A 20,942-nucleotide genomic window follows, 5' to 3' on the forward strand; every position below is an offset into this window, starting at 1 on the left:
TTAGGAGAAAACCTGATGCAAGCAGGCTGGTGGGGGTCTCGGGTAAGGGAGATCTGGAGAGCATCAGTGCAAGAGCCATCTCTGCAGTGCAGAGAGATGAGAGGGGTCCACCCAGAAACCCACTCCTGCTGCCTCTGCTGCCCACAGATGAGATTTCTAACCAGCCAGTGCCTTTGACTCCTAGAGAAACATTCAGGCTGTGCGTGCAACACATGAAAGTCAATGCCTGAATTCTCTGAACGTTTCCTGGTATCGATTCCTCCTCCCTGGTCCAATTGTTGTCCTGCCATTCCCACAGCTCCTGCTCTGTATGCTGGAGGTGACTGAGTGCAATGGGGGTCACCAGGTTGTGAAGAAAGGGATGCAAAATAAGACGCTGTCCTCAAAGATTCAGCAAGAAGATCCTGATAAGATTTCCCATCACCGGTTCCCAGGAAATCTGCTACAGGGGGCAGACGAGGCAAACTGATATTTCAGCATGACAAAAGCACTCGCTTCTCCGGAATTTCAAGATACTGCAAGACCAGTGAGACAGCTAAGCACAAGACCAGAGAGGAAGCGTGGTGCCCGTGGCTGCTGCCATTTCAAACTCTGGGTGGCCAGGTTTGAGCTGAACATCACCTAAGCCGCACATACACAATATCCTAAGGGAGTAGAAGCGGGGAAGTCTGTCTCTTCACCCAATACAGCCCTCTCTTCCTTCCTCCCTCCCTGCACACCAGCCAGTGGGCCACAAATTCCTGTTTCACAGCATCTTTGTGGCCCTCTGGACAACAGCCGACACTTCTCCTCCCACATCAGGGCTGTGTGCAGCCCTGCCTCACGTTAACACCAACTGCTGTCACAACACCCAAGAGTCTAATCCCCTCCCGGGCCTAACCAAGTGTATGATGACCCTAATGACCACACAGCAGTTTCTCCCCTACCTTTCTTATCAAGAAGATACCAAAACCCAGACCGAATCTGTCTAAAGGAGGACCTTTTGGTGGGCTGCTCACAGCCACGTGGATGGGTGGTTTTGCTCCTGGCACCAAGCAGAGGAGATTCCCCTGCTCCCATGCGGGAAGAACACCTGGCAGCAGAACCACGGTTGCTAAGTGAGGGCTGCAGGATAAGTCACAATGGGCCCAATGGACCCAGCACCAAGCAGAACCCCCCCTCACCACCCTTGGAACCCATGGATGTGCCTACGGACAATGTTGAAAGACGTGAAGGAAGGGAGAGGAAAGGAAAGGCTCTGCCCAGGTTCTGGTCCCTCAGTTACACCTCCTGATCCTTCAAAGCACCGGCTGCGGGTTGTTCCCCATGGGAGATTTTGGGCTGTAGCACCAGACGCTTCTTAGGAACACCACGATACTGTAAACATCCTTCCCCGGCCCTCAAGACCTCTGTTCCCCAGGCTTTTAAACAAAATCCTCCCCTGCCCCCAGCTGCCTGTCTTATTTGTAGACACAACCCAGACCAGCACGCAAAGCCGCATAAGCTCAGAGGGGCCAGCGGAGCTCCAGTGGGGATTTGCCTGGCTGGGGCGCTAATTAATATAGCCCCCAGAAGACCGCTTCCTGCAGCTTCACTTGCTCATATTACAAGCAGGGCACTCCTCACTGTGTTCCTGGAGTGCCCTTCTCTGTAATTAGGCAGTACAGTGGGGGAAGGGGGCAGCTCTTGCCCCAGGGATGGATGCTGTGCCACCCGGGGTGGGAAGGATGATGCCAGGAGGTGGTTGGGAGCCCAGGGAGCCAACCCCTGCTTCAAACATCCAGTCACTGGCACCGATATAAGGACATGACCCTGGCCATGGCACACTCCATCTGCAGGCTTCAGTGCCGTCTGTGAGAGGCCCGATTCATTAACTGTGTATAATACACGGGAGGAAATTAATCCACCAAGCAGCAAAATAACTTGCCCACATGTATTTAATACATTAGCAGCAGAGCCAAGGATATTAGCATCTATTTAAGCCTTGGCACTCCTCTCTGGGTTTTCCAGAGACTTTCACCCTCTTGAGAGCACGGGGAAATTAAACCTGCATTTTGAAGTGCCTGAACTCCACCCTCTCCCACACCAGCATCCACAGCAAGCAGGAAATATATTTAATCACCACCAATGCCACAATAGCCCAGGCATGCTCCTAACAGCCCGTACTGGGGGCTATTCCCGCCTGCCTATTAGAAATAACCGTCACAACCACACAGGGAGTTCGGCAGCTTTCCAGGATGAGCTACACCTCTTTCTCAGCCCTGCAGGAGAGCTGCTTGCTTCAGTGGTGCCATTTTTAGCTGTGTTTCCTAAAGAAACCGGGTGTACGCAACTGCACCGTCTTTCAGTCTCTCCCTAATAGCTTTTGAGCCCTTCTGCCAGTTACAGTTCAGCTCCGAGAGGCAGGAGCTGGGTCATCCCTGCAAGCTTTGTGAAGATAAGTAGTTTTGTAAAAGCAAGTAATCCGCTAGGGCGGCTTTGAAGCCAAAGGCTACAGGATGAACACAACACAACCTTTATTAGACACCAAAGAATCCACTGCAGCCCACTGCTCCCTTCCCTTCGGTCTCTGAGCACAGACCAGCACAGGAATTACACATCACAGCTAAGAGGAATGAGCAATGCTGGATGCAGACAGAAACCCTTGGCAGGATAATTAGCGCAGGGTAATGAGTGCTTCATCTTCACCGCCACAAAGGCCACACTATTGGGTGATGCAGGAGGAGACGGGGCAGCGAGGGAAGGGGAACTAAGCACCACGTCAAGTCCAGCCGAGGGGGGGAAGACAGGGAACTTAGGGGATAAAATAACCCAGGAATGTTCTGGGCTTAGGAATTAAATGAAACACATTGTTAAGAGTTTGCTACTCAGGTTTCCCCTAATTCACAGAAATTAGAGTATTTTCTGATGGAACATGCGTTTCACGAGCCTGAGACTGTAACCCCAGCCAGGAGCAATTACGCCCACCCAGCGGCATTTCCGACTCAAACCCAGCACGGGGGTGACAGGGGAAAAGCCATCTCGAGCTGTTCCCCGGTGCTGAAAAAGTCCCTTTCACATATGGCACTGTACTGCAAGACAGAGATTGCCCCCCTGCCTGCATCTGGCTGGCTGGCAGGGAGGAGGGAGAGCCCCCCTGGCAAAACTAATCCCAAAGGGCTGGAGATCCATACATCGTCTGTCATCCACGAAGAGCCACCAACACACATCTTTGTTCTGCCCTTGTCTGGGGTCCGCTTGGGTGAGCCCCCAGCTGCTGCCTCCCTCCAGGCTCAGGGCACAGGCTCCATCTGCAATCCACACATGCTCCCGTGGTGGGGTATGGCTTCTGCAGATAAGTCCAGTGGAAAACACCGGTGTTGATGAACAGAAAGGGAGTTGTAGAGATAAAGACAGCTCCTGACGTCCTGCCTGCAAAACCACCTCCCTGAGAAGTCCTGTAGCCCAGTGGCATCCCCACATCTGCTGTCCCCAGGCTAAATCTTTATTTAACTCTACGATCCCTTCGCATCCCCCAGAAATGCTGGCTTGGCCAGGGGTTATTGCCAAGACACCAGCCACCTCCCCCCTTGCACACCACAAAGAGCTGAGCTGCAAAACAGGCTGCAACAGCCAGACCCCAACCAGCCACGGCATTGCTCGTCCACAGCCAACACCACCACTGGTACCACAGCAGACCCAGTGCCGCGGGAGGGCTCTGTGCTGGCCAACATGGAGGGGACCAGATGCTCCTGCCACAAAAGCCATCTTCAGCAGTGCTTGAGAAGGGACCGAGCTGGATCAGCTGAGCGGGGAGTGTGGGGGCATATGCCAGCCCCGGCGGGCTGCTGCATTAACCCAGCACAAGCTCTGCCAGCTCTCGCCTGTTGGAGGGTTTAACCAGCCTCTGAGAGCTGCCCCAGCAGCTCCTGGGACCCAGACAAGCAGGCTGCCACGACAATGTCCTCCCCAGCACCCTGGCTGGGCACCTCCAGGTCTCCTCCCGGCTGTCCCTCTTCTCCTAGTTAACATCGCCTGGACCATGGACCCAGTTCATGGTGAGGAGCCCATGCCACCCGTCTCTCCCATCCTCCCCTCCCTTCAGGACAGCCTGTCCCCGCATCGATAGCGTACAACATACCCAGACCCTGATTAGCTCCAGACAGGCTCGCAGGGCAGCTGCTGCAGCATTTGGCTCTTCGTTTTTAATCTTCCCAGCCTGAGAATGTCTTTGCAAGTCACGCTGAGGCTCTGGGGAAGAACGGGGGCTCCAGGCAGCCCAGCAGCCCCACGCACTGACCAGTGACTCCTGGGAGAGAGCGGTTTTAGCAGCTTCTTCAGGAGACAACAAGAGCCTTGCTGGGGGCTCCTGCAGGCAGTACTGAGATCTGATTTTTAGTCCTATTCGAAGATAACTGGAACAGAGAAGTACTGCGGATGCTTAAGACGCCACAAAAAATCACTGCGCGTAAAGCACCAGAAAAGGACCGTGAGAGAGAACGGGATGCGGGAAGTCATTTCACTCAGATAACCCCAAAGAGGGAAAGTCCTGATTACACCACTAAGGAAAATATCTCAAGGTTCACCACTTTGCTTAAAATACAAACGAGATTCAAAATAAACCTCAAATCCCTGTGCCTCATGTAATTAGAATGTGTTTTCAACATCCTTCTAGACGTCTTATCTCTGTATTCACTTGGGGTAGCATGGACAGGTAAATCAGCCCTGGCAAGTTCCCCTTTAGTTTCCGGGGTGCTCACGCAGTGGTTCAGCACCTGGATTATTTATGGTGAAATGCATAAACTGCTCTGTACGCTTCCAGCTGTCTACAAACAGAGGGAGCAGTCAGATAGCCCTTGCTTGGTCCTCAGTTTAATGCTGGCAGATACTCGGTACGAGTGCTATCCCAGACAGGCCACAAAGACCTCTGCTAGCAAAGGCTTGCGCACAGAAAGAGCTAAGACCCTGAAAGCCGATTAGGGGTGATCTGGCTTGGTTTGGGCGTCCAGGCTTCACATCCTACAAGAACACAGAGGCAAGTTCCCTGCTTTGCAAGGGTGACACTGCTGTCCCCCAGCCCCAAAATCCCCGCTGGAGCCCAGTGCTGCATCCCCGCTCCAGCCCACAGGGGATAATTGACCACGGCTTGGCCCAGGAGCCCACACCGTGGAGAGGAGCCGAGCTGTCAGACCACAAGACTCTGATTTTCATTTAACCAGCAACAGCCAAAAGGCCTGAAGAGAAGTGAAGCCCTTCCTCCCACACCGGTAAGGTGCAAACACAGCCCTCCTTCGGCTCCCGCTGCTCAGCGATGGGAGCTGAAATCCTGCACTGTGAGATGCACACCAGTTTCAGCCCTGCCAGAGCAGAAAATGGAAAATGGCGAAAGTGGATCACACCCAGCACGGGTGACCCATCCATACGAGCTGAAGTGTTTGAGGGGTGACAGCTCAAAGAACCAAGGAAAGCTAGACCTCAGTTAGCACCACAACTGCCAGTCCTTCCTTCAAAGGAACCAGCTCCCTCCGGAGAGCCAGAGCACACCCTGAGCATCCAGCCAGGAGAGGGTCACTGAACATAGACGAAGGGAAAGGACATGGCAAAACCCTCACAAGGTGAGGCTTAGATGGATTTTAAATCACTTACAGTCCTGCTTGTGCTTCCAGTCCTCCAACATCGTACCAGGAAAGCACCAGAGCACCTCAACACGTGCAAAATGAACCTCTGCCGTGATTATCCAGTGGCATCTCTGCTCCACATCAGCATTTAGCCTGACGATTAGCCCAGACACCACTCAAATTGCTAGGGTCATCCCATCGATCTCAGATAGAGAGGGATCAATACAGTTCAAGGCATCAAAGAAAGGGGAAAGTAAATTACTGATTTTGTTTTCTAAACATCTTCACAATGGATTAAAAAAAAAAATAATCTTTGATCAAATCTGTCTTAGGGTTGTGGGTTTTTTTTTCTGCTTGTTCACCTTAAAAGTGTCCAACATGGACTTCCTGATTTTGTCAGAGAATTCACAAGGTCTCAGCCACGCACAGCGAGTCCTGTGGCCCTTCCTTGAAGCAGAAGGGCTTTGAACACAAAGCTGTTTTCCACTCTATGTTTACTGCATATTTTGAATTAAATAAGGGTGTTCGCAGGTACCCTTTTTATTTCACTCAGTCCCTCTCAAAGTTGTTTCTGAGTGTAACCCGAACTGCTACCAATCACAATTAATTTTCTCAAACCTGCAGAATCTCAACCTGCCTGCTTTCTCCAGTGGTTCAGGGAGACTAGTAGACAGGGACTACATTTCAAGTGGGAGAAAAGAGGGGGAAACCAGAGGAGAAGCCTTTTCATCCATTGTACTGGACACAAAGGCACAAACCTCTCTCTCCTTCTAGGGAGAAGACCCTTATAAAGTCCTCTGGGATAGAAAGGCTCCTAGATAACGAAGACCTGAGCACAGCAGGTCTCTCAGACACACGCACAGTATTTAAAGGTGAATTAGGGTCTGTACCTGACTCCGTTAGATGCAGACAGTCCTGTGCTGGGGCCCCCAGCTTGAGACAAAGCCCAGGTGCTCTGTGCATTGAGTCTTGGTGTTGACCTTGCTCCAGACAAAGTCGGTTTGTTATAGGGCACGAAGCCGACACTGGAAGAACTTACTGATGCTGTCCTACCGGAAACCTGATGAGTAGTGGAAGAGTTGGGAAAGTTTATCATGGAGTGGCGGTAGCGCGTGGTGATGGGACCAGTCCCGCTGTTTAGCCAGCACTGCTGGCAAGAACAAGCCACCCCCGTGTGAAGAGGTGCCGGGGAGGCCGTCACCGGGTATGGGGCGTCCAAGCGCCTCTGAACGCTGCGGCGGAACCTCGTGGTCTTGTTGGTCTGGACTTGAGCAACAAAGTCAACTTCATAGTTGTAGCCCAAGGGTCCGAGATCGACTCGCTGGTGGTTCGTGGCACGGGCTTCCTCCAGGAACACGCAGACGTTCATCTCATAGGGGGACCACCCGCCTTCATCGTTCTGCCACTCCCAGACAATGCCCTGCCCAGCAGCGGAGTCCCCGGGGAAGAGATGCCTGCGGACGGCCCGCATCGTCCCTGCATGGGGAGAGGGGGGAAAATAAACAAAATCATTTTGCGAGCAGAAAAGTAAGGGGGACCTTGGCTCAGGGACTCATTTCTGCACAGATCTGCAGCGTCTGCATCAGGGTGGCCTTCCTCACCTCCCCCTCAACTAACAGACCTTCCCTTCCCGACAGGGCTGGGTTTGCTCATGAAGCTTAGAGAAATGCAATACCCCCGAGATCCCTGTCCCCCTGCCAAATCTGATTGCAGGCTGGCAACAGGTTCAAAAGCTGCTGGGAGGAGGGGTGGGAAAGGAGGGAAGGAGAGAGGATGCAGAGACAGACACGCCCGAGCACAAAGGCACAGCGATCACATATGCCTCCCTGACTTAAAAAAGTAAAAAAAAAAAAAAAACCAAACAAATCAGGCTGAGGCACAGATCTGTTTTAAAAAAAAACAACTCCCACAGCCTTGACAACAGAGTAACTATAGAGACATGACACCATCAGGAAGTGCTTTGCAGGAGCGCACTTAAGGGGCTGAACACCCACTTCACGACACAAGGGTCTGGGCAATTTTGCTCTTGAGGGAGTGGGTGAAGTCCCACAAGGACTTTGGAGAGTGGACGAACAGGGTCGGCTTCTCCAGGCTCTTGACTGCTGGGCAATATAGCAAGACTAGAGAGGAGAAGCCAGGGAAATCATTTGGAAACTGGAGAGCGCAGCTGTTCAGACAAAGGGTGAGAAACGAAAGCAGACACGCTGCCCTTGCATGGCTGCTCGACAGCAACAGCAGGAGCTCAAACCCCCTGGAAGCCTGGCTCTCCAGGGTGACTTCACTCCCGGTCACTTTATTCCTTTCTTTAAAAAAGAAAAAGCCTAATGAGAGGAAGGTAAAGCCACCCAACAGGACAGAAGCTCTGCAACCTCTGCAAAAACAGGTTACTGCAGCAGGGTCAAAACTGCTGCTGCTGGGAAAATCCTCAGCAGCGCTCTGCACGGAGAACGAGGAGCAGGAAACGCCGCGGGGCAAGCAAGTCTGGGGATGCAGCAAGTGGGGGTGAAGAGGGGTGCAGCGAGTCGTTACAACACAGGAGGAGTTCAGAGAACAGCACCAAGAGGGAAAAAAAAATTAAAATAAAGCCTCCTAAGAGGTCATGAGAGTTATGACCCTAAGCTCCAGGGCCACAGGTAAAAGCAGTATCCACACCTAAAGCCTGCGGAGAACTGCCCCAGGATGTTGCTCGTGGCTCGGTGTGGGGCAGGCAATCCAAGCAAGCTTTACACCCCACAAGCACACCCCAAGGAAGAGGGAGGATAGCCCATGTAAGACTCCACGCCGCCAAAACCCAATTGCTACCTGCGTTCAGGCTCCAGCTGGCTGAATGCTGGCTCAAGTATCTCTGCCTCACATTGCTGTTATTTCTGCTCCATGCTCTTGGGCTACTGCAGAAATTGCTAGAACCTGACTCAAACCATAAGGGCATTAAGCACCTCCTCGCTGCTAAAAATTCTGCTCGACAGCCTGAAAGTCACATCTCTGCTCCTATCACGCTCCCAGGCTTCTTTGTAAATTGTGCTGGTGGTTTCTGCACAGCTCCGTGGTGGTCAGACCAGGTATGCCCCACATGTCATTGCAGAAACGGTACCAAGAAAGACAGATCTGAGCTCCAGAGCTGACATAAAGGCTGAGGCTCTCTCAAATACAGAATGTGCCAGACCAAGGAACGGCAGGACTCCTGTTTCTGCTGGGGAGCTGAAGGCACTGGGGACTGGAACGGCCCATGCATGGGATGCGCACCCAGAAAAGGTCCAGCACTCACTTCCAACCTGTTGTTTCAGCAGCCAGAGCAGCACCAAACGTCCTGCTTATTGCAGAGCAGGACTCTGGTGACACCATCCAACAGACAACATCTCATCAGCACACCTAAAAAGCTACTAGCAGCCCATGAAACATAGCAAGCTCCCCACTAAGAACTGGGGTTGAATCCAAATAGCTCAACCACGAAACCCAGGGATTCCTGTGGGATAAAGCCTTTCCCTGGCAGAAGTCAGGGCAGAAGGGGTCAGGAGAACCAAGGTGACCTTCCCCAGATGGGAATCAATGTCTTACGTGGCAAAGCAGATGACACAGCCAAAAGCGAACTCTAGCTATGACTGCTCCTATCCAGCAAACAAGTCCTGCCAAGTTCTAGAAATATGGCCTCAACAGGTGGGCAGCTGCAGGGATGACCCCCTGAGCAGGAGGAGGGCTGGGGATGAGACTGGGCTGGAAGTGAGATGATGAGAAATGCACTACAGTTAGAGAGGAGTGCAGGGAAGCTGCTCCCAGGAGAAAGGGGATTACCACGGGTAAAGTAAGGTGTCAGAAAGCCCAGTGGGACACATCTCAGGGGAGATTACCAAGCCTGCCCCTGCTCCATTGGCAGGTCAGAAGCTAAAAGCAGCACAGAGAGGACTTGAGGAGTTTGCAAGCAACCTGTGTTTTTAACACAGAGCAGCAGGGAGAAGAGCTTTTAGGAGTTAACAGCAAGACCAAAGCCACGCACTTGGAAAACATCCCCCTTCCCCCAGGCTGGCAGGGAAACTGGCATTCCTCTCCAGGGTGGGCAAACAGCTGTGGTGAGAGCACAACTCCTGCTGCTCCCTTGCATTCACTTCCAGCTAATCTGCCTGGACCAGCAGCTGAAGCCCACGGCTAATCCTACCCACAAGATCCCCCTGCACAGCTGTCATTCCCCGTTGGTGAGGATGCTGGTCCCATTAACACCGGCTTCCTGTTATTCTCCCTGGCTTCCTTTGAAGAGCCTATTTGTCTGTCTAATAGCTAATGAGCAGAATACAACAGCCTATTTTTTTCTCTGTTTAAAGATTTTTTCATGGGGATGTTTCCTGCAGAGATTCTTTTCTCCAGCACATGACAAAGGTCAGCTGGCTCCTCGCTCAGAAAGGTTCACGTTTAAGGCAGAGCCCCACAGAGACAAAAAGCTTTGCTTAGAACTGGGCCACTGAAAGGGGATATGAGAGTGTTCCAATAGTCACGCTGCAGAGCACACAGGTACCTGTGGAGGGAGGCTCACAGATCTGGCCACTCTGATCAGCATCCCTCCGAATCGGTGGGAAACTCTGCGGGAGAGCCACAAAGTGGAATCAGCCGTTTTGTTATTAACGACTCAGCCACAGATCTCCTCCAATGGAAGATGAGATCACGTCAGCCAACATCATTTCCAAAATTGCACTGGGCTGTCCCACAAAGATTGGGAACAACTCCAAACCATCCCGTGATGAACAATATTCGCCATGTGTTTTGAGATCTCTCACAAGGGTCTAAAGAGATACAAGACCCTCACGGAGAGACAGCTCTACTTGTGGAGGAGGATGTCCCACTCACACTGGGACACATCTTCCACAGGCACTTTGCTCACCCTCACCAAACCAGGCCGTTTCCTGACAGCCCAGGACTGTTGTCCATGTGTTGAAGGACTGGCTGAAAGGGCAAAAGGCTGGAAGCCTTCACAAGCTAGGCAAGAAGAAAACAAGAAACAGCCACTGGTGCCAGCTCTGGTGGTCTACGCAGTATTGCTTGAAGCCACAGCCTCAGTAGGGCTTCCAGGTGCTCAAACAGGCCATGCTAAGCAGACCTGCCAAGGCATCCAGCTAAGAAACCTCCTCACCCAGGACACTGCTAGAAAAACTAATCCTAAGGTCACCAAGTCAGAATAAAAACACGGATGCAGCTGTGATGACCACTCACATTTGCTCCAACCGCTTCCCTTTCCTGTAGGACTTGCCCGATTTTGCAGCAGATTCAAGACATTGCTCACTTATTGCTTCAGTTGGCAAGAAACCAGTGCACTGCCCATCTCTAAAGCTCGGGGTGATGCTTGACTGCATCCTGGGGTGATGGGAGGGATGTTGGCAAAGGGGAAACTGATGCACAGAGAATTTTCCAAAGCAGCCATTCATACAGGGTATGTAATTGGGATCTCCCTGGATTTTCCAGAGATTAAGAGCATGCATTCCACCCCTGCCCCCTTTCTAAGCTACAGCTGCCCAGCACATCCGGAGCAAAAGAAGGTAGGAGTCATCTCAGCAGATTCTGAGCTGCTAGCCTCAGTGACCCCAAGAGAGATGAGATGCGAATGAAAAATTAGGTCTCAATCCTGCTATTAAGCCCAGCCCGCCCCTTCCTCCCCGGGAGGAAGCAAACCAGCCTCATAGCACAAGCGTGGGGAGTATTCTGCTGCAGCATTACGGCGTTCTGCGGGGGCTGCAGGCTTTCGCAAAGCAGCTTGCGCAGGGCGGCATGCCAAGGTAAAGCAGCTGGCACTCCAGTTGCAGAGGGAACAAGGGATTCAAACGGGAGGGTCTGAATTGTAAAAAGGCCCTTTTTATGCGAGTGGTCTTGAATGGATGTGGGTGGAGGCAGGAAGAAAGTTTCCAGCTCTGAGGTTTCTGGCTCACAAGCTCTGAGCTCCAGAGGTCCCATAAGAGATCACCGCCGCCTGCCTGTGCCCAGCCCCGCAGATTCACGCCAGCCAACATCAATCTTCTCACGTGCTAATACGCTGGGTGGCAGACAGCACAAGGAGAGAAGCAGACACGCCACCCCTCAAAGAACTGCCCAGCAGTGGCAGCAGAGCTTTGTAGGGCTCTCCTACACAGAACGAGGCCCCACTTATCTCCAAGCACACAAGCAGCCTCATCAAAACCCCAGCACAGGCAGGGAAACTCCCTTACCTGTATCCTGCCGGAACTGCGTCAAGCTTGGGATGTCGATGACATAGGGGGCCAAGACAGGATCCGCGTGTCCCAAAGGGATGCTGCTGACAGGCCCCGACCCTGAACGCTGGCCCTTCTGCTGAGAGGCCTGAAAAACCTGTTCAATATAGCTGCAGACGTTCCCTCGGTACGGCCTCCACCTGCCAAATTCATCCTGCCATTCCCACACCGCCACTGCTGTGGAGTTGCTGCTGTGCCCCGGGGCAGAACCGGGGAGTCCGGATGGCCCGGCTGAACTGCTTCCTGCTCCCTGAGCTGCTGCCATGTTCCTCCCTGAGGTCTGGGCACGCCGCGGTTGGAAGTGGCAGCTGCACTGGCTGGCCTTACACCATTTTCTTCTGGGGGACCTGAAGCAAGAAACAAAGAGAGCACACAGAGCTGAGAATGATGCCCCATATCCACCCCACCCTGCAACCACACAAGCCATTCAAGAGAGGGAAACAAGCTCAGCTTTTCACAGAAGATGCTCGCTATGCATTTAGGAGACCACAGAGAAGTGCATTGGTCTCAAAACCCTCTGGTCAAGGGCAAATGAGGTACCACCACCCACTCCCTGCCAATGCTAGCAACTTTTCTTGCTAATTTAGAGCAAAAACTCTTAGGGGAGGCTCTGCTTCCTATGACTTGTGGCACCAAACACCACCTGAGTCACCGCAGATCTGTACAAAACCAGCCCAGAGCCACTGCTGATCTGCAAGCCCTGACCTGAGTTCAGGTGCTCACTAGCCAGGAACGTGCCAAGGCAAGCGGCCACTCCACACCCCTCCTCGCCCGTGCTCAGCACCACTCCTGGCAGTGTCATGCTCTGACCACCCCAACATGAGCTGTCAGCTTGTGAGCAGGAGTTCCCCAAGCACTCGTGCACCGGAATGACTTGGTTACGCAAGTGGTTCCCAAACTCTTCTCACTGATCTGAGCTCCAGGAATACAACATCAGCTCCGTTCAGGCTTCTGACCACTCAGTTTTGATCCAGGATCAATCCCTTGATTCCTTCTGCGCAGTGTTATACATGAACACAAAGCCAGAAGACAACTCTCTACGCACAGCCTGCAAATCACAGCAATACATATGTTGAGCATGATCTGAACGAAGAACTGATGAGGAGGAGTACAGAAGCACCAGGAAGAACACGGGGTGTAATAACCAGCCTGTGCTGAGGGCAGTGATTTAGCAGGTCCTCAAGATGGAAGCACACCAAGCTGCAGCTTCTCAGGTTGGAAAATAAGGAACACCTTGAAACAAGGGACAATCTGCATCAAGAAAGACTCAAGCCATTAGGTAACAATTTGGGGAAGAATAAAGAATGTGGTAGGACCCGCAAGACATCCAGATAAAGATACAAAGGCCAGTGAATAAATCCTAAATCACGGAGACAGGATGCAGAGACAAAAAAAGATCATCACACTTAGCCCCTAAGGAATGTAAAAAGGCAGACCCAAAGCCATCACATGGTCACCAAGCTGTCCAAGAGACACCAGAGGTCTGATATTTGGCATTCCTTGTCTGCTGTGTCATTGCAAGGAATCCTGTCCAGACCATCTGGACACACGTGTGTCGATGTCTGAAGGCCAGACAGACCACCTGGAGATCCCCGTGTTGGTGCTCGGGAGCAGGTGGGCGTGACTGCGAATGAGCAAAACTCATTGTCTTAAAATAAAGTCACCTTCTCCCTCCTAAGGTCTCGCATAATTAATTGCTCGCTTAACTCCTAGCAGTCAGCGGGGAGCTATGAGCTTCCTTCCCATCAAATGGAAAAGTTCACGTCTACCAAGAGGCAGAGCAGCAGTGGGTGGCTTCCACTGGAGGATGCCATCTGCACGGAGAATGACATCCCTGCCGGATGGGGGAAGATCCCACGCTCCGTGGAGCGTCCCATCCATCACGCTCATGTGGCTTGCTAGCTTAAAAAAGAAACAGAAAAAAAGCGAGTGAAGAACAGACACGCCCACATGTCTGCATTTATAAGAGGAAAGCAACACTTTCTCCAGGAATTCAGTGTAAATTAGTTTATGAGCTGCTCTGAGATTTTTACAGACCACCCCCAGCTCAACTGGTGCCGGTGACAAACCGCTCTGGATCACCAAGAGAAGACCCCGGTCTCTGCAACCAATCTTGTCGATGTAATTTGTTCTCCCCTAATGCACCAAGGATGGTTATTTCACTGCTCAAAACAGCAAATTAAAACTTGAGCTATCAAACCCAACACCTGTCAACTCTTTTTACGGCAGGTTTCACACCAACACATCTCCTCAGGGACCACCAGCATGTCCATGCTCAGCTTGGACCAGTGTGAACCAAAGCAGGGCTGCAGGGTTTTCTCTCCTGCCCACCCACATTAGGTGCTCTGAACCCCAAATAGAGAACCAACACCTTTTTTCCACACCAAGCTGTCATAACCAAATATTTATCTGCACATCCTACAGCCACAAGCAGAGCAGGAGAGCACAGGGAGGCTGTTTGGAGGGAGTCAGCGGTTCATCTTCCTTCCTTTTTGAAACACAGCAGCAGGAAATGGAAAACTAGAGGGCATCCCAGGAGAAAAGCCGTCCCCTTCATGCACCACCTTGCCCTCGCTGGGACACTGGCCGAGAAAAGCTGGGTGACAAAAGCCTATTGCTCACCCCCTGGGGTGGCAGGGATGTTTTGAATCCTGGACCACACGCAAAGGTACCCGGACTAGCTGCACGTGAGCGTCGCGTGCTCCGACATTCACTTCCCCATCAGAACGGAAAAATATTTCCTGCCCTGGGACTGCTGGACCAAAGGAGGAGCAAGAGGCATATTCCAGCCTCCTGCCAGTTCTCGCAGCTGAACACTGCTTGAGCCAGCAGCTGTTTGCACGGATTGGGAAGCGAGGAATGCGGGAGAGCTTCAGTAAGCCAAAATTTCAAGGCAAACAAGAGAAAGAAAAAGGCCTGAAGTTGCAGTTCCTTTCCCCTCTCTGTGAATTCAGCAGCATGCAAATACTGAAAGCTGAGAAATTCAATACCAGAGCTGCTCGTACAGTTTTCAGCCTACCCTCCGTGGGCTGCCGTGTGTGTTACACCAAAGCAGAAAGGATTTGGGGTACAGAGCTGCACAGAGATGGCTGGCTGCGGCTGGGGACGCGTTACACATCCCACTTTACTAGCACTGCGTTTTGGACGCTAGCAGCAGCGGTTTAGATGCTGCTCCTCCACACTCGCTCTGTCCTGGGAAGATGGGCAGCCCAGAGAGTAGCTACACATCTTTGCTAAAATCCCCTGGATTATAACACTTCACCTTGAGCTTTAAAAAAAGCCTTGAAATGCCAAAAGTCATGCCAACCCCTAAAAGCTAGTCCTGGCTCCAATTAGAAATCCTATAGGCCACCTTGCCCCAAATGAAAACAAAACCCTGACTACTCGAAGTGTAAACTTAAATATTCCGGCCAACTGCCCTCTACTTCGGAGGTAATTTGTAATGCGGGCTCAGATCTTGGATTTGTTTGGTTGGATCTTTATGCCCCAGCAGAACCCCTGAAACGTCTGCCCACATGGCTTTAATCAGGGACTTGGATGGGAAAAGAATCGGGTGCATTTCAGTTGTGTTTCCCAGTAGATTCACTCCCTGCTCCTCAAGCTCCATCAAACGGTGGTGAGAAAGCTGGGGAGGGGCAGGTGGGAATTAAAGCATTTGAAAGACACGTTTAATTCTGTTCTACTTCCATAAAGCAGAATTTTCTTTTGCTTTAAATGTGGCATCTTAAAATTCACAGCTCTGAGATGATTTCTAAAAATGTCAAGTCCCTTTTTAAGTTTCCGAACTGAGATTGCCAGCGCTGATAGAAGTTTAAATGATATGCCAGCTTCTACCTGGAAAAGAAAGGGCCTCGGGAGCCCTTGAACGGGGCTGTGTTGAAAAAATAAAAATCACCTGATTGGTAAAACAGAAACTATTCAGCAGGTTGCTCAGAAAAGAGGGTGCCCAGGCTGGATTTGTTAAGTGCCACTGACAGCACACGAGAGATGGGACTGGAAGGGACAAGGAGCCCACAGGAGAAGGTTACACAGGGATTAGGAGAGCACGTAACACAGCAGGAGGCAGTGGGGCTGTAACCAGCCCGTGGCCCTGCGCAGGGCACATGACTGGAGCAGCGTTACGGATGCCCTGTGCCCCGACCCCAAATCACGCAGGCAGGGTCCCCCCCGCCGCATCTGATCTGTACTTCTGGGCCCAGCACAACCTGAGCTGTGAACGCAGAGATCAAAGAGGGTTTGGAGCTCTTTCCAGGTAACTGCTATCTAAACACCTCTTTCCCTTCACGAGCGCCCAGCACCGGCTGGCACGCAGCTAGCAGCAACCCGTCAGTAAGCACAGGGCAAGGTACTAGAGAGGAGGTGGCAGCAATAACTCCAGCCATGCAGATCGATGTGTCCTCCAGGCAGCCCTGCCCTCCCCCAGCCTTTGCCGATCCCCGCGGCACAAGGCGGCTGGGGTTGACAGCCAAAAGAGCAGAAGAAATAAAACCCGACCGCTCCAAACCCGGTCTCCTGCCATGCAAAACGACTTGCCTTCGGAGGGGAAAATAACGACCGCAACTGAAGCCGAACAAGGCGTTTGCCTACCAGCTGGGCAGGGGGCTTACTTCAGACAGGAATGACTGGGAAAGCCGAGGCGGGGAGAAGAGGGCAGGTACACCTGAACGCAGGATCAACCCTGGCACTCCGCTCGCTCGCTCTAGGGCCCTTCTGGGCACTAAAACAGAGTATTTACTTGTGGGGAGACCCCTTACTTGTGTGGCCACAAACGTGGCAAGACCTGTAGGGCTCCTCCAGCTTCCCGAGAGCTCTGACAAGCACTGGCAGGGCTCTTCCCCTGCTTCTAGCCCAACTGCCGGGAAGAGCATGGGCGAGTTGTGCCCAGGGGAGCTGGTCCCGGGGGCCAGCCTGGCCCAGACCCCTCACAGAGCTCAAGCCCACCCTGGAAGCACTGAGACCCCCACAGCCACGGACCACCGCTCCCCCCCCGGCTTCGAACACCCGGCTACCCCGGGGCAGGACCCTCTCACGGGCCCGCCCCGGGCCTCACGGGTTTGTCCGGGCGGCACCGGTCCCCCCCCGCCCAGGGGCGAAGGAGGGCCCGGGGCCTGCTGCGAGGGGTCCCCCGCCCTGCTCCCCCCGGCTTAGCGGGTTAACGCCCTCCCCGGGGCGCGGGCCCCTACACCCCGGGCCCGCAGGGGAAGGCCCGGCTCCCGGCCGGGCCGAAGCGGCCCGAGAAGGGGCGAGCGGGCCCGCGCGTCGGTACCAACCGGTCTCTGGCCGCCGCCAAGGCGCCGGCGAGGCCCCTGACGGACGGCCCGGGCCCACCGCGCCCGCGGGAAGGGGCTGTCGGCGCTACCCCCCACCCCGTCCCCGACGCTGCCCCCCGCCGTCCCCCCGCGCCCCTCACCCCGAGTCCCGGCGGCGGCCGCTTCCCGGCCCGCGGCGGCGGGAGACAGCGCGCGTGCGCCCGCGCGGGCGGCTGGGGGATGTAGTGCGGGGGGCGGGGCCGGAGGGGCGGGGCGGGAGGGAGGGGCGGGGGGTGATGGGGGGTAATTGGGGGTAACGGGGGGTGGGTTGTGTGGGGGATGTGATGGGGAGGTCATGGGAGAGGGATGGGGGGGTCATGATGGGTGTGATGAGGGGTGAGGGCGGGATGGGTGTGTGTGATGGGGGGTGACGAGGGGGTGGGATGGAGGGGGGATGGGGGTGTGCGGGATGGGGGGTGAGGGTGGGATGGGGGTGTGTGTGATGGGGGGGTGATGGGGGGTGATGGGGGTGTGCGGGATGGGGGGTGAGCGTGGGATGGGGGTGTGTGTGATGGGGGGGTGATGGGGGTGTGCGGGATGGGCGAGTGGGATGGGGACGTGGGATGGGGAGTGAGGGTGGGATAGGGATGTGTGTGATGGGGGGTGATGAGGGGCGGGATGGGGGGGATGATGGGGGGGTCATGGTGGTTGCGATGGGGGTGAGGGTGGAAGGGGTGTGTGTGTGATTGGGGGGGTGGGATAAGGATGTGTGTGATGGGAGGATGATGGGGGGGTGGGATGGGGGTTGAGGGTGGGATGGGGGGGGTGTAGGATGGGGGTTGAGGGTGGGATGGGAGGGTTATGGGGGGGTGGGATGGGGGTGTGTGTGGTGGGCAGGTGATGAGGGGTATGATGGGGCGATGGAAGGGTGGGATGGGGGGGTGCATGTGTGATGGGGGGTGATAGGGAGGTGGGGTGGGGGGTAAGGGCCTGATGGGGGGCTGATGGGGGACTGAGGAGGTGATATGGGGTGGGAGGGGGGAGCGACGGGGGGCAGATGGAGTGTTGAGTGGGGACCAGGTGGCACTGGGGGTCTCCTCCTGCCACCGGTTCTGCAATATCTTGGGTCTAGGATACAGAATTCGCTCCTTTTAGAGAAACCTTCGACATCCGTATGCTCCCGGTGTCGCTACCTCCACCCCTATGGCTCAGCAGAGCCCGTGACACCCACGTCTCGTTAGAGGTGCGGCCTCTAATGAAGCATAATGCTTCGGGATATCGTCTGTGGGAGCTGCTTTCCCGACACTGACTCATCCCTTGAAGGTGGCCTGGGATCCTGGCGGGGGCTGTGATCACCCGGCACCGGATCCAGCCGGGGATTGATCATCTGCTCAGCTACGGCCTTGAGGAGAGTTATTCTCGGTCTCATTTACATTCCTGTAAATCAGAAACACCCCCCTGGAGATTACTGCCACGTTCCTTCTTTGAGCATGGGGAGGAGGATCGTTAAATATAACGCGTGTGCGCCGCAGATTTCTCCAACGACAGAGCACTGCTTCCTCCCGCCTTGTTCAGGCCCTTTGCGAGAAGTAGGTGTTTATTTAGAGATTGCATTAATCCTGCAACACCTTGTGGACAGGTGAATTACAGCTCAGTGCTGTCTCAGGGGGAGGTCAGACCCCACCTGGGTTTTTCCCTTGCCCAGAAGGCAAAACCGCCCCTGAGACATTTCAAAATCAGGCAGCCTTCACCAGCCCTTATCAAATGGCTTTAAACTACCCCGGACTTTACACCCGGCAGCACCGATTCACCCACGACGTGCTGGGATACACCCTCTCCGGAGGCGCTTTAAAAAGCTTATAAAAATACAATACATTATGCTTGGACTCAATAACGTAGCAAAAATATCATATAGAACCACCTTACGCCATAGGCGTGGAGGGACATCCTAAAACTCTGCTCCCTGGGTTAAATACACGGGATTTATCTTTACAGAGGTCAGTTTCCTGCTTACAGAAAATGTATAGTGCCGAGCACATACCCATCGCAGCTGCGGCAAAAATCCTCCGGAGCTGTGTCTCCCCGCAGCTCAGCCTCGTATGCAGATGCCCGTGGATTTCTCCGGTCCAGGATGGATGAGACTGTCACACACTTGAGTTCAAAATACTCACAAAGTGCTAATAATTGCCAAAAGTGATTGATAGCCTGCTTGCGATGTGTCTCTTTAAGCAATACGTTTCGCATTTACAACTCAGGTGCTCACAATTTCTGTCTCCTGTGGCCGCAATAAGGAAACAGAGATTTTTTTTTTTTTTTTCCTTTCTACCTCGATACACACAAGCCTGAAAAATAGATAGGTACGCTTTCTAAAGCCGTGCTGGGAGCAGGTTCTGATCCGTGTGGTTGCCCAGGTGGACAGCCATTAAACCTCCTCCGATCCTAACCAGGGAAAGGTTTCGGGGAGAATCGAGGGTGGTGAAGGACAGATTATATGGAGCCTGGCAGAGCTACGCAGCACGGCTGGAACATGAGGAGATGCTGCAAGTGAGGAGGAAGAAGCTCTGGCTGATGAAGGAATCCGGGTGAGGGCTTTGGATGATGCTCCAGGGTCGGAAGGGCGTTACAGATAAGGGCTGCAGGGTGTCTACAGGGTGGAGGAAGCGCAGACCTGCACTGGGCGTAGTTACTGGGAGAGGGGGAGGGCGGTACGATGGGGACAAACCACCCCGGGGGGTGGCTGAGCTGTGGGAAGGAGCTAGAAGTGCATTGGATTTATTTGCTTCTTATTATCATATTTTATTGTTTATTTTTGTGCAGGGATTCATGAGCTGATCTGGTAGGACGTCTGGCACCCAGGGCAGGTGGAAGGCTCTGCAGGGCACGGTAGATGGCTGAGGTATCTCATCTCAGCAATGCGAGCGCTTTGCTGGACCTCAGATGCGCTTTTCTCATTCCTCTCCCCAACTCGTCCAACCTGCGTGGTCCATGATGGTCCAATGCCCTGGAAGGGGTCGGCAGAGCCAAGGCACCACGAACAGCATGGATCCTGGACCTGAGGAACAGCCGAGACCATCAGACCTCGCTGCACAAATTCCCTCAAATAGTTTGTCTGAGGGTGGCTGCGAAGGTGCTCGATGCTCTCGGGCCTTGAAAGATAAACCTCAGTGTCCCGCTCTCCCTATGGACCCTGTTCCCTCTTTACGGGGATGCAGACCTCATAGTCCTCCCTGCCTGCAAAAATATTTGATATGATATTTGATATGATTTTTACCCTAACGATCCGGAGAGTTTAACGCATCCCTTACACTTTTTTTTCAGCCGGCGCCCTTATTTCCCGCACTCACACACTGAAACAGCCGCCCCTGCGTGCTCCCCAAATCAGTATGCACAGCCACGAGTCCTCCGACACGGGATCATCTTCTGTCTGAGCCATCCGCACGCCGGGATAACTAGCTAAATATTTGCCTTCTTCCTTTTCTTTCTCCTTGCAGCCAGGCTGGAAGGCTGTCGAACTAATTTCCCTGTGGCTGCTCCATCTCCTGTGTTTTTGACTCAAGGTCCTACGCTAATGTATAGAAAACCTGATGCTTGAGGCGCTGTTAAATTGCCGGGGTTTGTCTCATGCTCTGGGGAATAGCCCGGCCACTTAGAAAACTGTCCAAGCCGTGTTGGGATTGCTGTGGCACTCTGAATTCACAGCCCACTTGATTTCACATTAATTTCCCTGCGCAGACAAAGCCGAAGTGACAGGAATGAGGAAGAAATTCCTCTGCAGGCAGAGGATAATAGGTGAAATTTCATTTCATTTTCCTCTGCAGCAGCTGCTGCTGGTCCCTGCCAGGGACCGATTAGACAAAGCAGAGACGGGATCTGTTAAAGGCGTCTCGCTCTTA

At 53.5% G+C, this 20,942-nt stretch overlaps 1 protein-coding gene across 4 annotated transcripts in view; it reads right to left on the reverse strand.

The window, feature by feature from the left end:
• DTX2 (deltex E3 ubiquitin ligase 2) overlaps positions 1–17,270 on the reverse strand; it is a 39,835-nt gene extending 22,565 nt beyond the window's left edge. For 3 of the 4 annotated variants that reach the window (XM_074594956.1, XM_074594955.1, XM_074594954.1), the window contains exons 1-3: positions 17,211–17,269; positions 11,759–12,147; positions 6,467–7,052 (exon numbers count right to left, since the gene is read on the reverse strand). In XM_074594956.1, coding sequence (XP_074451057.1) covers positions 6,467–7,052; positions 11,759–12,065 — 893 coding nt within the window. In that variant the 5' untranslated portion in view covers positions 12,066–12,147; positions 17,211–17,269. Of the gene's footprint in view, positions 1–6,466; positions 7,053–11,758; positions 12,148–17,210 lie in introns of all 4 variants that reach the window. The other variant, XM_074594957.1, reaches the window with a different exon arrangement.
• Between the last annotated feature and the right edge of the window lie 3,672 nt (positions 17,271–20,942).

This window comes from Larus michahellis, chromosome 7, assembly GCF_964199755.1.
Source record: "Larus michahellis chromosome 7, bLarMic1.1, whole genome shotgun sequence".
NCBI classification, from domain to species: domain Eukaryota; kingdom Metazoa; phylum Chordata; class Aves; order Charadriiformes; family Laridae; genus Larus; species Larus michahellis.